We start from the raw sequence: 13,965 nt of genomic DNA on the forward strand, positions 1-13,965 counted from the left end.
AGCTAGCAATAAATTAGTCATGCATCCCAAATTAGGCTGAACTGTGGCAGTATGAAGCCGCGCACGCGCCTGGCGCCGACGACCCGTCGCGGCTTGCTATACAGAAATAACCGACGGACAAACGTGAGTAGAGTGCTGATTAAGTTCTTGCTATCCTAGCTAATCAAATCTACAAGGATAATGCAAGAATTAAGGTTGCCTTTCGTCCTTTCGGAATATTAATGAGAACTAGACAATTGCTCAAGTAAAAGACTAATAAAGACAGCTCCTTACTGTTGGGAAAACCTAAACACGTAACTCGGAGCTAGCTATATGATCTACGTGAAAGTAAACAATCGAAACGTCAGCTTTCAATCCGCACACATATCTTCGAAACTGCCAAGTCTTAGTGCTGCCTCTGCAATGGCCGACCAAGCAAATTCAAGTTTGCCCTTAGTTTACACTTACTTGGAGGTTGGAGCGCGACCGACGAGGCATGACGCCCACCACTTCTCCCCTCATTATAGATTCGATAACTGTAAAAGAAGATAAATGTCAGAATGAGCAATGGCAAAGTAAATAAGGGAAGTCACATAGTTCAAGAATACGAGTAAAATTGTTCGTTCGCTATTTATAATCGTGAAATAATCCGTTTAATTATCAAAATAAATTGCACCACGTTATTATAAGGATCAATCAATGTCAAACCATATTTATGGTGCAAGTTAATCTTAGGACCTAACTCAGAAAAAAAAATAGTGTAAATAATATAATAACTGTGGTATGGGCTTTAATCTAGTCCGCAACTCTGTCGAGTAGCACGATTTGTTAGGTACGAAGGCGCGCGACGCAAAGATTCTCAGTTGCGTCACACACAACTATGGCCTCTTGCATCCAATTATGTATGCATTAGAATTAAGCTACCCGCTTCATGGTACGTCCATTAAGCATTCGCAACTATACTGGCTTAATATAAAATGAAATAAACATTTTAATATCAGTAGTCTCTGTGTACTCAAATAGATGAGCAATAGATAATGCACGTCCGTTATAGGAGTATTGTTCTCGCATACCCGGCAGCGGTCATTATAAATTCCCAAGTGGAAGTTCAAATTACGATAGCTCTGACTGATACCGCGTATTGAATACAATGACTGAATTGAATTTAGCGATTGACATTTGATAAAACACTCTGAGAGCTATTCGAAGACTTAAGAAACTTTATTTTGAATTGTTCAGTTGTTCACTGATACAAAAAGTGAACTATTAGCAGTGTGCCAGTTAAAGCAGTCTCTAGCATATTATTGGAGTAAGACAGTTGGCAGTGAAAGCGTGCATTATTGTTCCGCAGTCGGCCCCGTTGCTCACTGCAGCGCGATGGTTACGCAACCAAATGCCATTCCGCGAGCTCCTATCAACAACGCCATGACTCCACTAAATTCGGGTTATCGCTACATGCACCACTGCTTTTCCCGCTCTCTTGCATACAGGCAATATATCTAAAGGGTTTATATATGGGGTTTATCGTACCTCCATCCCCAAGGAGTCTCATTTGGACCAGTGCTGGATCTTCACTGTGCTCCTCCAGCACTGTATCGTCAGTCACCGTCAATTCCTGAAATAAAGAAAATGGTTACTCCAACAATTTACAACATACAAAATCATTTCTGATATTTACGTAAGACGGCATAGGCCAGAATCCCGAGTAAAGCAGGTGCTTTAAATTCGTCTGTAAACAAGCTTCCCAAATTCTCATCTCAACTTTCCCACGCCGGACGCCGTTTACTATAAGCTATAAATAACACAGGAGCGCATCTGTTTTATATTGCTAACTATTTTTTGAAACAACAATGTTCATTTTACGTTAGCTGAACCGTGCAGGAATAGGTACGTGTAGATTTTAATAGAACAGGTGCAGTAATTTATAATATTTTATGAACAAAACTAATCGTATCCACGGGAAGACAGGCATTACAGAAGTAAACGACGACGTTATCGTTTTACTCGGTATAGTATACCATGGCATAATGATGTCGTTAAAAATATCGTAGAGCCAAAACTAGAAGTTGAAGCAGAAACTTGTAAGAAACAAAGAGGAAACTTTGACAAAGTTACTTAAGAAACCAGGGAAGGGGGACGAACAGGGGGTTACTCAAAACTTTGGCGTGGCGGGCGGCAGTAATACCAACCTCGCCAAGTTTTCCACTCGCTAATTCGCAGTATAAATTTGTTTAACGTCTCAACTTTTTAACTGTAATTACTAAGGAAAGTTCAAGATAGATTGAAGTACTTCGCAACTCTGACAGTGAGGCTGAGGAGTTTGACGGGTAATTGAAACAACATAACTCGCAAACTTCACGCTTGTTTTAGATAACTTACACGAGAATAGTCGAGATTAGCTTCCGATTCGTTTGCGAGCAAATTATAAAGTTGAAGACTCTCTTATATCTTCAGTACCTATAGGCATTTATACTTTAAACAACTAAAGAACGAAGGTATTCGACAAGATAGTAAATAATGATTCGTCAACATTGAATATATCCTTCATAAAATTTCCGGAAGACAAACAATATATTTAATACAGAAAGTTTCATATCGCGTAAGTACAAGAATCTTCCCTGCAGCGGAAGGGTGATGAAAGAAAACAAATTGTTTCAATAACATAAAACAAGAAACTTTGTTGTGTAAAGTTAACGAAAGGGTGAAGGGTGTGGGTGGGGGTGGCCACCTGGCGCCCGGGGAGGCAGCGATTATTGATACATTGTTGTATTTAATATTAATTTAAACTCCCTCGTTGAAGCTTGAAATTATCTTATGAATAAATTAGAAGGGCGCAGGCTTTGAGTTATTTTGTGCTTATCTAGACACTGAGATGCTATTTAACAAAATAACTTTTGAATTTTGATAAAAAGTCCATCAAAGTAATGACCAGGTTAAACTTGATTAAACTTGAAATCGAAACTAATTACCCTGCTACTGATGCAACTAAACACCTGCTTTGCTTCTGCTTTTCTTTATCGGTTAATGCAAATGAATAACTGACAGTGTATGGTGTAAGTTTGTAAAGAAAAACAAAAACGTTATTATTTCCCAATAAATCGCATTTCACCTCACCTTTATAATAAAGCGTTTGCCATAAAATGGGAAACAAACATCATTAAATAACTGCCAATCTATGCCAGTGCTTAACGAATCCACATCAGCCGTCAGCTTGTCAAAACAAAGCAAGGACCGTTCAATTAAACGATCAAAAGGCATTCAACAACAACACAAAAACTCGTTCTTGAACGCGGCCATATTGCAAATTGACTAGGCCATTACCCCTTTTTAGGATGCAATTAATAAAATCGAAGGCAGGTGGAAAGTTCAGAATACCATTTCGGTGTTTATGGATTTATGCAGCATTCAAACGGGTTTCCTTTTGCGCAGCAGTGTGGCAGTTGCTATACTCGGCGAGATACTTAAACAAGTCCTTATAAATCGAGTCGTTACCGTATCGCCGGGATGCCACGGCGTTCAATAAACCGAACTGGTTCCACCTAGAGCTTCCCGCTACAGAATTATCGTGTAGAATGCCTTCACAGTTACTTGTAAACGCCTAGGTTTTTAACGCATTATGATGCTCTAGATCACCTAATCAGGATTTCCTTTAGAAGCGTGCCTTCGAGGCAAATTAAACACATCAAAATGAGTACAATACAATTACTCTTTATTGTACACCAGAAATAGTAAGCGATACAGAAAACAGGTACACAGAGGAAATTACAAGGTAAGCAATAGGCGGCCTTATCGCTTAAGAGTACTCGCAAGAAATAATTATTCCACGATGTTATATTTGCAATTTCATTTTCCTTATATAAGTATTTTACTTTTACCAGCCTGTGAATGTCGGTACTGTTTTTAATAATAAATCATACGCAAACATGGTTTATTAAAAATTCATGAGCAAATTCAAAACTTTGTCATTATCTCGATTAGATTGCAAGTCTGGTTAGCGAGCAAAATTTCTTCATCATTTAAGGGCTAACTCTCCTCTCCATGTCTTCGAGATCTCTCTATGTCTATTAAGTGTTTACATTTGTACGGTATCGAATGTCAAACTCTGAGGACTCGCGATCGAATTTCACCGAGAAGGCACTAGATGAAGATCCTAATCAAGTCAAGATTCTTGCTATTTAGTGCAAATGTACATATGACTCAGAGGCAGCACAAAACCACGATGCCATAGGCGTAAGGTAAGCCCATTTCGCTAACGCCTTCTCCCGTCTCTGTACATCGCAAGCGAAATTATATCCATTTCTCACACGTAATCCTAACGTGTAAAAGTGGGTCAGTATTTCGTTCGCATCAACTAGCTTAAAGTTTATAGGTCCACAGCCATCTGATCATACTCACGCCAGTATGCTCATTGACGCCGACGATGACAGCAGTGTACCACTGCGTGGCACCAGCAGCCCGGTACACCTGTGCTCGACAGCCTCCCAGAACCGACGGCGTGGTCGTTAGGATCCGCTGACCGTCCTGGATGGTCCGCCACTCCGCTGCCTGCGCGGCCAAGGCAGCTATCGTCTCCGCCTCCACGCCAGCCTCTGAGCCCGCAAGATGTGCGTCCCATTCCTGGAAAAAAACAAAGAGTTGTAGCCTATAAATAGGGTTGGAGCTAGACTTCTGTTTGTACACAGAAATATTTCCGGTAACATCTGCTCGCAGTTGATAAGGTGATCCCCTTGTAGGTGTCAAACGTTGGCCTCAAGATTGGCCTCACCTAGACGAGTTGAAAATATTCGCAGGTGACATGAGGAAACTTAAACTAGGCTGTGTGAGCAGACAACTGATTGATGTGAAAATCCTGCATCGTCATCATTATGCTGTAGCAGTCTACTACTGGACATTGGCCTCATGAATAAAAAACACGTGTAATTTTATCCCGTCTTCGGGCCGACCTTTCCAAGATCGTCTTTATCTAGATAGAGGGCGTTATAGAACGTATAGGACTCCTGTCGAGTCACAGTCTCCAAATCCGGTAGAAAACCTTGGGAGCGACCTTATATTTCCAGCAGTGGAATGAGATGATAACGAGCAAGATGATCGGTTTTAATAAGGCCTGTAGGATTTGATTAGGTACATCTAATATATAAAATTCTCAGGTCAAAAATGTTTGACCGATTTTTATGAAATTTTTTGTGTATATTCAGTAGGTCTGAGAATAGGATGTAAACTATTTTTCATACTTCTACGCGGACGGAGTCGCGGGCAACAGCTAGTCTTCTATATATCTTATATCTATCTATATAAATAAAAATGAATCGTAAAATGTGTTGCTAAGCGCAAAACTCGGGAACGACTGGTCCGATTTCGCTAATTCTTTTATTGTTGTGTTCGTTACTGCCAGGTGAAGGTTTTTATGGAAGAAAATACAGAAAAAATACAACGGGGGCGAAGCCGCGGGCAACAGCTAGTTTTATATATAATTTGCCTTGTCATCTTACCCATTGATAACGACACATAACGATAAGTAACAATGGCCGTTGTAGCCAATCAGTGTGCGAGATAATACCTAGGCGACTAAAGCTGCACTGAGTCATACAGCATTGCATCATGTTACATAACAGATAACTCAGATAATAATAGACGTTCACTTATATTATATCATATAACGCAGGTAAGATTTAGCTAGAAATGGTATTGTTACTTTCGCTAGTCTTAGACCGAGTGGTTTATGAAATAGCCAAAATTTAATCGTATATTATGACGTCCAGATAATGCCGGATTCTTTAAATACTCTTGTAATTATTAGCGCTGCTATCTTGTCGAGTGCAATCCTTCCTGGATTTGATAATTTTACAAAAATTGTCATTGAAATGGTTTGTATAATTCCGATGATTGACCTTAGAAAGTTATTTAAAAAGATATATATATATATATCATATCAAAGGAGTTCTGATTTTGAATTGTGTCACTACAAAATTTTAAAATGATACGGCGTGACCTGCGGAGCTTCAACACACGTCTCATTAAAGACCCAACTAGCAAAATTTGATCTTAGAAGTATCCTAAGACCACATTTTCGATACTCTTAGTGTACACTTGTAAACGTTGGTAAGTGTCGAATTGGGCGCATTTTATAAGAGCGATTGCTCTTACTGTTATTTTATTACGGTCTTATGAAGATCAATTTTAATCTTACAATACTCTTTCAATTGCTGTTGTAAAACCAAATAGCCTTACAAGTATCTTACACTGGCACGATGTTAAGGGTAAATGGTTTTTGTGTAGCCTCAGTAGTGCCGTACTAAGAGGGATTCACCTTATTTGCCTCTTTGTGTTACCAGTGTAAGAGTATCTATGTATTAAGCCGTCGCGAAAAGTTTGAAGTCAAAATCATATTGTTGTGTTGTGCTTGTTGTGGTAGAAATTAAGTATCCACTTGTGTTATTGTTTTATACTTTATTTAAGATAACTGTGTGTGTTTATTTTAGAGACTGTAGTCATGTTAAACCACGTGCGGAGTACATTTATTCGAATGAATTTTAATATAAATAACATTGCGATCTCGGGCCATTTCTGCGATGAGTTTGGAAATAATGTTTATTGATAAAATAAGAGTGAAATAATACAAAATTTCGCCATTTTTGCAATTTAGGCATTCAGTCTCACTGTATTCTACATAAGGACATTTATAAGCTTATTAATTCTTAGAGAAGTCCACTATAGAACTAAACATCCCTTATATTAATCTTGTTAAGTTCATTTAAAGATTTCAACTCTTGGTAAAACCTTGACTATGACAATAGGTGGCCATTTTCCATTTTATGTAGGGTTCCTTAGAAAATGAAAGAACCAGTAAGTATGATGAAGAACGATTAAAAGTATAGAAAACCTATTCTACTTGTCACACGAAGAAAAAATTTAACGCATAGTCGCATATATTTTGAGTGAAAAAAAAGTAATTTGCCAAGAATGCTAGAACAAATTGTGCATAATTAATTCGAGTTCAGATGGGCTACTACGAAACTCGCAAATCGAAGTTCGTATCGCACCGTCCCTTTTACTCGCGTATTAAATGACATAAGCGTGAGCAGGACGGTGTCACTAGAAAACTACTTTATTTGGTACGGAACCACCAAATATATTGCTAGGTCCAGCTTGTCCCATTTCTCTTGTTACTTCCTCTTCTGGTTCTTTCATTAATGTCGAGTACTGTTTATTAACTTTTCTTCGATATGCTCCGCTTTTTTTGAATCGTTTCCATTTTTGCAAATCCATTGTAAATCACGTTTTTTATCCAGTTAGCTTAATTTCCACACAATTTAAACGGTCGCTTTTAGACTTTACTAAGCAAGTAGTCATAACCTTGGTGAGTTCAAATGTTCTTACAGATATCTCCCAAAAAGAATGCAACAAATGCACTTACTTTTGTGTTGTCTTTCAGCAGCCATATAACATGTTTCAGTAAGAGCAGTACCCTTATCCTGTACTTACCTAAGACTCTATAAAGAACAAATGCTCTTGTAAAAAGCCCTTTAAAGAATGGATATTTTTCTAAGAGTAACTAGTCTTACAATGTGCATCTATAGGACATTATACTTATAGATGGTTTACGAGTAGGTCTTGTATGTATCTTTAAGAGATCCTTCTAAGTTTATAAGTTCTTATAGTCCAAAACGTCTGTACGCTTGCCTCTGTAAGGGGTTGATTCTTAACCAAAACCCTTATATTACTTTTATAATACTTTTGCTCTTATATGTGACAGTGTCCAAGACATTTTTGCTAGTTGGGGAGGCAATAGAGTGTAACCGAGGGTCCAAAGTATTCACTCAGCAGCTTGGAAGGAGCCACCTGACGAAGCTTAAAACTCACGATGGTCGAACCGTTCTGTCGAGGCCGAAGATTTTTGCGGAGATCGAGGATTTATATGGCCAACTATACGCTGCACATGCCCCTTGCCCCCAGCGTGAACGCCACGATTTAAGAGCCACCCTAACCCGTCACTAAACCGACGAACTACCTGAGATCAGCCAAGACGAGATCGTGCTAGCTCTGAGACAGCTTAAGAATGGAAAAGCCCCCGGTGAAGATGGAATTACTTCGGAGTTGCTGAAGGCTGGAGGAGCTCCCGTTATACGGGAGCTGCAGGGCCTTTTCAACTCCGCTATTCACTGCGGGAGAACTCCAAAGGCATGGAACGAGAGCTTGGTTATTCTGTTTTTTAAGAAGGGAAACAAAACCCTTCTTAAAAATTACAGACCTATCTCGCTTTTAAGCCATGGATATTAAGCTATTCTCTAGAGTTTTCCAATCTACTGTAAATTGCACCCTCTTCTAAAATGTATTCCTTCCTTTCTGTCTATTGTAAAGGCTGCCTGGAAGAGCTCGCTCAGAAGCGATAAAGCCACCTATTGCTTACCTTGGTAAATCTCCATATACCTGTGTTTTCTGTACTGCGTACTAACGTGTTGGTGTGCAATAAAGAGTTATTGTATTGTACTGGAACTTCAAACTCCAACATTGTGAAGTGAAAGGGAAAGGAAACCACTAAAATATTTTTCCGACTTATTAGAAGAAGTAAAAGTCCAGTTTGATTCCTTCATTAAGGCACTGTACTGCCACAGTAAAACAGCATTGAACAATAATTTAAAGAGTATGTACCTACCTATGGATAAAGACCTGCTCACATTAGTTGAATAACTGATACAATCACAATCAAAACACGATTTTACAACCTCGAGTCGTGTAAACATGCCCTACATTGTCGCACACACAGGCACAAACCATAGCCTGCACGTTTATCATATTAAGTGCAATAAATCACCATACAAGGTGGTTGCTTGAAATTATAATTGTGTACCGCAACAGAGAGCAGTAAGGTTTAAAATACCGTAATGGTCCATATGATATGTATGACCGTGTATTATGCTTAAACTATGGGCATGGTCTGACATAACACGACTACCCAAGGTAGGTACTTAGCTTGTTTTGTATTTTATCTCGCTGATGCATCTCTGTCTCTATTAAGAACAATGTGAGGTAGAGTACCTAGAGACATTCAAATCCGCGTCAAAACTGATTAATAGGGAACACCTACATTAACAAACTCATGTTTATTTATGTCAATGTTACACGCACATGCGGCCAGTGCACGCACACCATTGCATTCTGCACGCTGCCCACCGACAGACGTATCCGGTGCGTTGAACTCTCCCCACCCCACCCCTAATGACTAGTGAACGTGTAGTGTAGCGGCCTACTGTGTCGCTTTTATGGAACGTTGCTTAAAAAACGAATGACTAGCGGTGTTCCATTTTTTTGAAATGTATAAAAATAAACAAAGATGTTCTGTTTTGAGTTGAGTATTGCCAGTGCTGCTCTATGTTTGTTTCAGTGAATGTATTAAGTTAGAATTAAATTCAAAAAAGTCATTAATTATAATACAGATTGTTAGTAAAGTCGTATTTGTTATTTCGTTACAAAGTAGGTATTGACCGAATTCTGATCATGTACGCACGATTCCTCGCACGCGATTAAATGAGAATGAGAGGAGCGCAGAGCGCCGGCCAGTAATTTGCAACTGGCGGCTGAATGCTAGAATGCTCTAATTGATCCAATTCACAATGAGAAGCCTTTTATTTCAACGATAAATTCTGCTTGTACCGCGGTTTATTTATTACTCAGTAAACAAAGATAACAGTTGAAAGCCCGCAAAACCGCTAATGTAAATATTAAAGACTGTAACCAGGGTCACCGCTAGCAAAGATGTTTGAACAAATGTTTTAAAAGTAGAACATCCATTATGAACGGTTTTGTTATTACGTTGGCAGTCATGAACGTGAATCAAACAACATTTGTCTCGGTCTGCCGCCCGATTATGTCAACTGAACAAAGTGGTGCAAATATGGGGACTGACGGATGAATGCTTAACGATATTTAACGCCTTTTTAGGGTCCCGTAGTCCTTATAAGGAATTCTTTTAGTTTCGCCATGTCCGCCCGATGCGCTTAAGAGTTCCAAATATACAGAATGCTCATTAACGAATAAGATTACATCATATTGCAAATCATGACTGTTATCTACAGTCTAATAATAAATAAATTTTAATGAGATCACCTAAAAAGCAACTCTAATAGATCACAATGTCCACATAATCCGCACCCACTTCGCCCCACCACGACCTCTAATTAATCACTCGCAATATCGCCTTACGACTTGGGTTCAATATAATGGTGTTACTACATGTAGCTTACTTAGAACGAGCTTTAAAGTAAAGGAAAAATCGTGAGAAACCACCTGAGAAGAAAGTTTATGCCGTGTGTGAAAATCCCAATCTGCACTGGGCCCGCGTAGGCAGTACGGCCCAAGACCTGTCGTTCTGAGAGGAGGCCTGTGCCCTTCAGTGGGAAATAAATAGGCAGAGGTGATGATGATGATGATGACTATATGTAGCAGCTTTTGTTTTTCTATCTGGTTGACAAACATTTTCCCAACTAGTTTCTCAATCACAGACGTAATGGCATTGTACATAATTGTTTGGTACTATAAGGGGCTGTTTCACCATCCATTGATTAGTGTTAACTGAAGGTTAAATGTGATGCCGTCTCTATTTGTTTTGTTCGAATAGACAGAGACGGCATCACATTTAACCGTCAGTTAACACTAATCAATGGATGGTGAAACAGCCCCTAAGTGTTGTACAATCGCCATCAGATATTTCGGAGCGACCAAAGTGGTCAAAAATATCGGCACATGCACTCTATAATAAATGTATTAGAGTTCATGTATCCATATTTTTGACCACCTTTGCCGTTCAGAAATATCTGATGGCGACTATTGTATTTTTCACCTATGATGAGCTCTGTGACACTTGAAAATTTTCCGAATTACGCATATTATGTTCACAAAACTTTTTTTTCTATATTGAAGCAAAATAATCAAAAAAATTAAAAACTGTACTTTTTAAATATATGTATATAGTAATATCAGTGTCCAATAAATAGACTCCATCGAATACGATAGAAAAAAATATTTTTTTTTAAATGAGGCAATGTGTGAAACGGTGCAGAGTAGTGACGTGACACAACATTATCAGCGATTGCCGCGTCTCATTATTCGATTCGATAACAGTGAACACTAAGATATTTTAAAATTTTAAACAAAACTTGCAAGATTTTGTAAACGCGGCTATTTGAAACGCGGCCGCAGCCATCTTGTGCCTCTTGTGGCCAGTGCTTGTCAGTATCACTGTCAGTACGAGTGCGTCTGCCTTGTATACGAGTTGAGATTCCATTACATTTTCTTTGCATTGTATTTTGTTATTGTTAATTTATGTTATTATTGTTGTTGACTTTTGTTTCGGTTTCTCGTTAAGTTTGTTGTTATTTTTTGGCAAAATGCCGAAACGGTCTAAAAAGACTGTTTTGAACTCCTACAGTCGGGAGTTTGTAATTCATTTGATGGATTATTTCGAGCGAGAACGAGAAAATGTTGGGCCGGTAGGCGGAAAACTGGAAAAACATTATTTTTTAAAATAATTTAACTTCTCCAAAAATAGGCACTAAAAACTCTTAGAAAAATCGATAGTTCACTCGATAAATGCTACATCTCTAAAACTGTCAAACTCGAAACGTCACAGAACTCATCATAGGTGAAAAATATTATAAGTAGTACTTATTAGAATTAGAACGAAACTCTGCCAGAGACTGCTCCGGTAAATTTACCGATGTTTGTGTATTTTCTGTTAGTAATTTTTACTATATCAAATTTCCAAATTAATGGCGAACCTAAATTGGCTATACCCAATAAATAATTGCTCTCACTTCACCTATTTAGATCAAACACGAAACTAACTTAAATAAAATACTAACTAACTTAAATGGTTAGTTAACTTTCGAAGAGAAAGACTGGAAGAGACACGGCGACTAAACATCACAATTTAAAATATCTATCTAAACTACAATAATCATCATAATCCCAGCCTATATACATCCCACTGCTGTGCACAGTCTCTGAATGAGAGGGCTTGGGCCGTAGTTCCCACGCGAGCCTAGTGAAAATTGGGAACTTCACATACATCATTGAATTGCTATGCAGGTTTACGCTGGTTTCCTCGACATGTTTTCCTTCAGCGTGAAGCTTAAACTTTAACAACAGACCATTCTACGAGACGATAGATCAAACAGAACCGTCAAGCTAACCGCAAATTTAAATCTACCTACATAATACATATATGTCACCTGTGTCAAATTAGTTTTCAAACTTCGCGTTCCCGAGTGTTCCAGGAGATCTAGCAGACCCTATTACCTACGTACGGCACATTCATTTAGATCCTAAATGAATTCCTTAACGAACTGAACGGTTAATTATCTGCTTTCCCCTAAGGTTTTCTCTGATTTTATAGTAGAAATAGTGATTAAATTTCTGCGCAGAAGGTTGATTGGAATCCTAGATTGTTTGCCTGGAACTTTATCTCATTATAGAGTTCGATTCTCACTTTACTCGACTAAAGTGGCTGAATATAAAAGGGGTAGTAACACTCGTGTAGTACTAGATAAAACAATGTCAAAGCGGTTTTATTGCATAAAACAGTAAAACGTAACCGGAAGAAAAGACAATGCAATAGGTAGGTACTCAATCCATCAAGCGGAATGAAACGTCTCGGAGAAGACTCGACAACGACCGAGACCGGATTATAAATAGGGGCTTTGTGGTCACTCCGCCATCTATTGTATCCGTTGCCATCTTTACAGGCACCGCTTTATTCGTTGAAGAATAATGTAATGTAAGTAATGAGACCTGAAAGTTATAACACAAGTTTGCAAACCTTTCACGTAAAATATTTTATTTTCCAAGTCTTTTAAAGTAACCTAAGTGGGCACTCTATTTTGGTAATATCCAATAAAGTTTGGCGTTTGAAAATAGTCTATAAAATAAATAGCAATTTGGTCCAAAAAAAAGACCTTTAGAATACTGAGCATCTGTCTTCAAATAGAATGATGAAAGACAATAATATAAACGAATTTACGGCTCACTTCATCAACTCCTCTTAGATCCTGTTTTATGTCTTAATCTCCAGAAAGGATATCAACGGATTTGACGTACTTAATAAAACAAGGAGCAAGACCTTTATACACACATCCACAAGCCGCCCCCCTGTGGGAGGGACGCTGGACAGTGGGGTAAAGCCAACTGAAACAAACTTTACTCGTTTAAAATTTGTGGAAACTGTTCTCGAGTTGTTGCGTGCATATAGAAGTCGCGGAACTCCTATTGCTCTGTGGGTTTTTAATGGTAAGTGCTTTCAAAGTAATTGGAACTGTGTAACAATGAGCGTTCGAGTACATGTGCTTGGAATGATAATGAACTCTTCAATTCAGCAGGCGAAAGAAGAAACAAATCATAAATAGGTACGTATAGCGTATCCTACCTATAGAAACTAGATTTGACAAGAAAATAATGTTCGATATGAGTCGATATTCAACTCAACATATTTTAACAGATATTAATGATTCACGTATTTCTATTCAAAGATGAAACCTTCTAGATATTAGGATCTTCAGGCAATAAAACATTTTTTCTGGACGAAATATAGAGGAAAAATTATTTTACCTACATAACAAGACCGTGTTGTTTCTGCCAAATGATGGTAAGGAAAAAATTACAATTTCACCTTTATATCTATATTTTTACATTTTACCTTATTTTAGTGTCGTAAAAATACTGTTTAATAAAAAAGCTTGGATGGAAAACGTGAATTTGAAGGCGTCGATATTACTTAATGATAATTTAACGACAGTAACAGCATAATACGCCTCGCTGGTGATGAAAGAATAATTAATTTATATTACGGCTTTCTCGGATTAAAGTATTTGCCTGTACATTATACCAGAGGGTAGCAAATAAAATGAATGTTGATTGAAATACAAATTATGTTTTGCTAAATGTATCAATTTATCTAAAATAGAACCTACAAATGTTAACTGTTGCCTCTGGTCG

General features: G+C 38.1%; 1 protein-coding gene across 1 annotated transcript in view; it reads right to left on the reverse strand.

Annotated features, from left to right (window-relative positions):
- Positions 1-13,965, reverse strand: part of Kdm3 (Lysine demethylase 3) — a 183,832-nt gene that overhangs the window by 124,182 nt on the left and 45,685 nt on the right. Inside the window, 3 exon segments of the mRNA XM_074098901.1 lie at positions 448-515; positions 1,510-1,594; positions 4,375-4,596. Coding sequence (XP_073955002.1) covers positions 448-515; positions 1,510-1,594; positions 4,375-4,596 — 375 coding nt within the window.

Source organism: Choristoneura fumiferana, chromosome 16, assembly GCF_025370935.1.
Source record: "Choristoneura fumiferana chromosome 16, NRCan_CFum_1, whole genome shotgun sequence".
NCBI classification, from domain to species: domain Eukaryota; kingdom Metazoa; phylum Arthropoda; class Insecta; order Lepidoptera; family Tortricidae; genus Choristoneura; species Choristoneura fumiferana.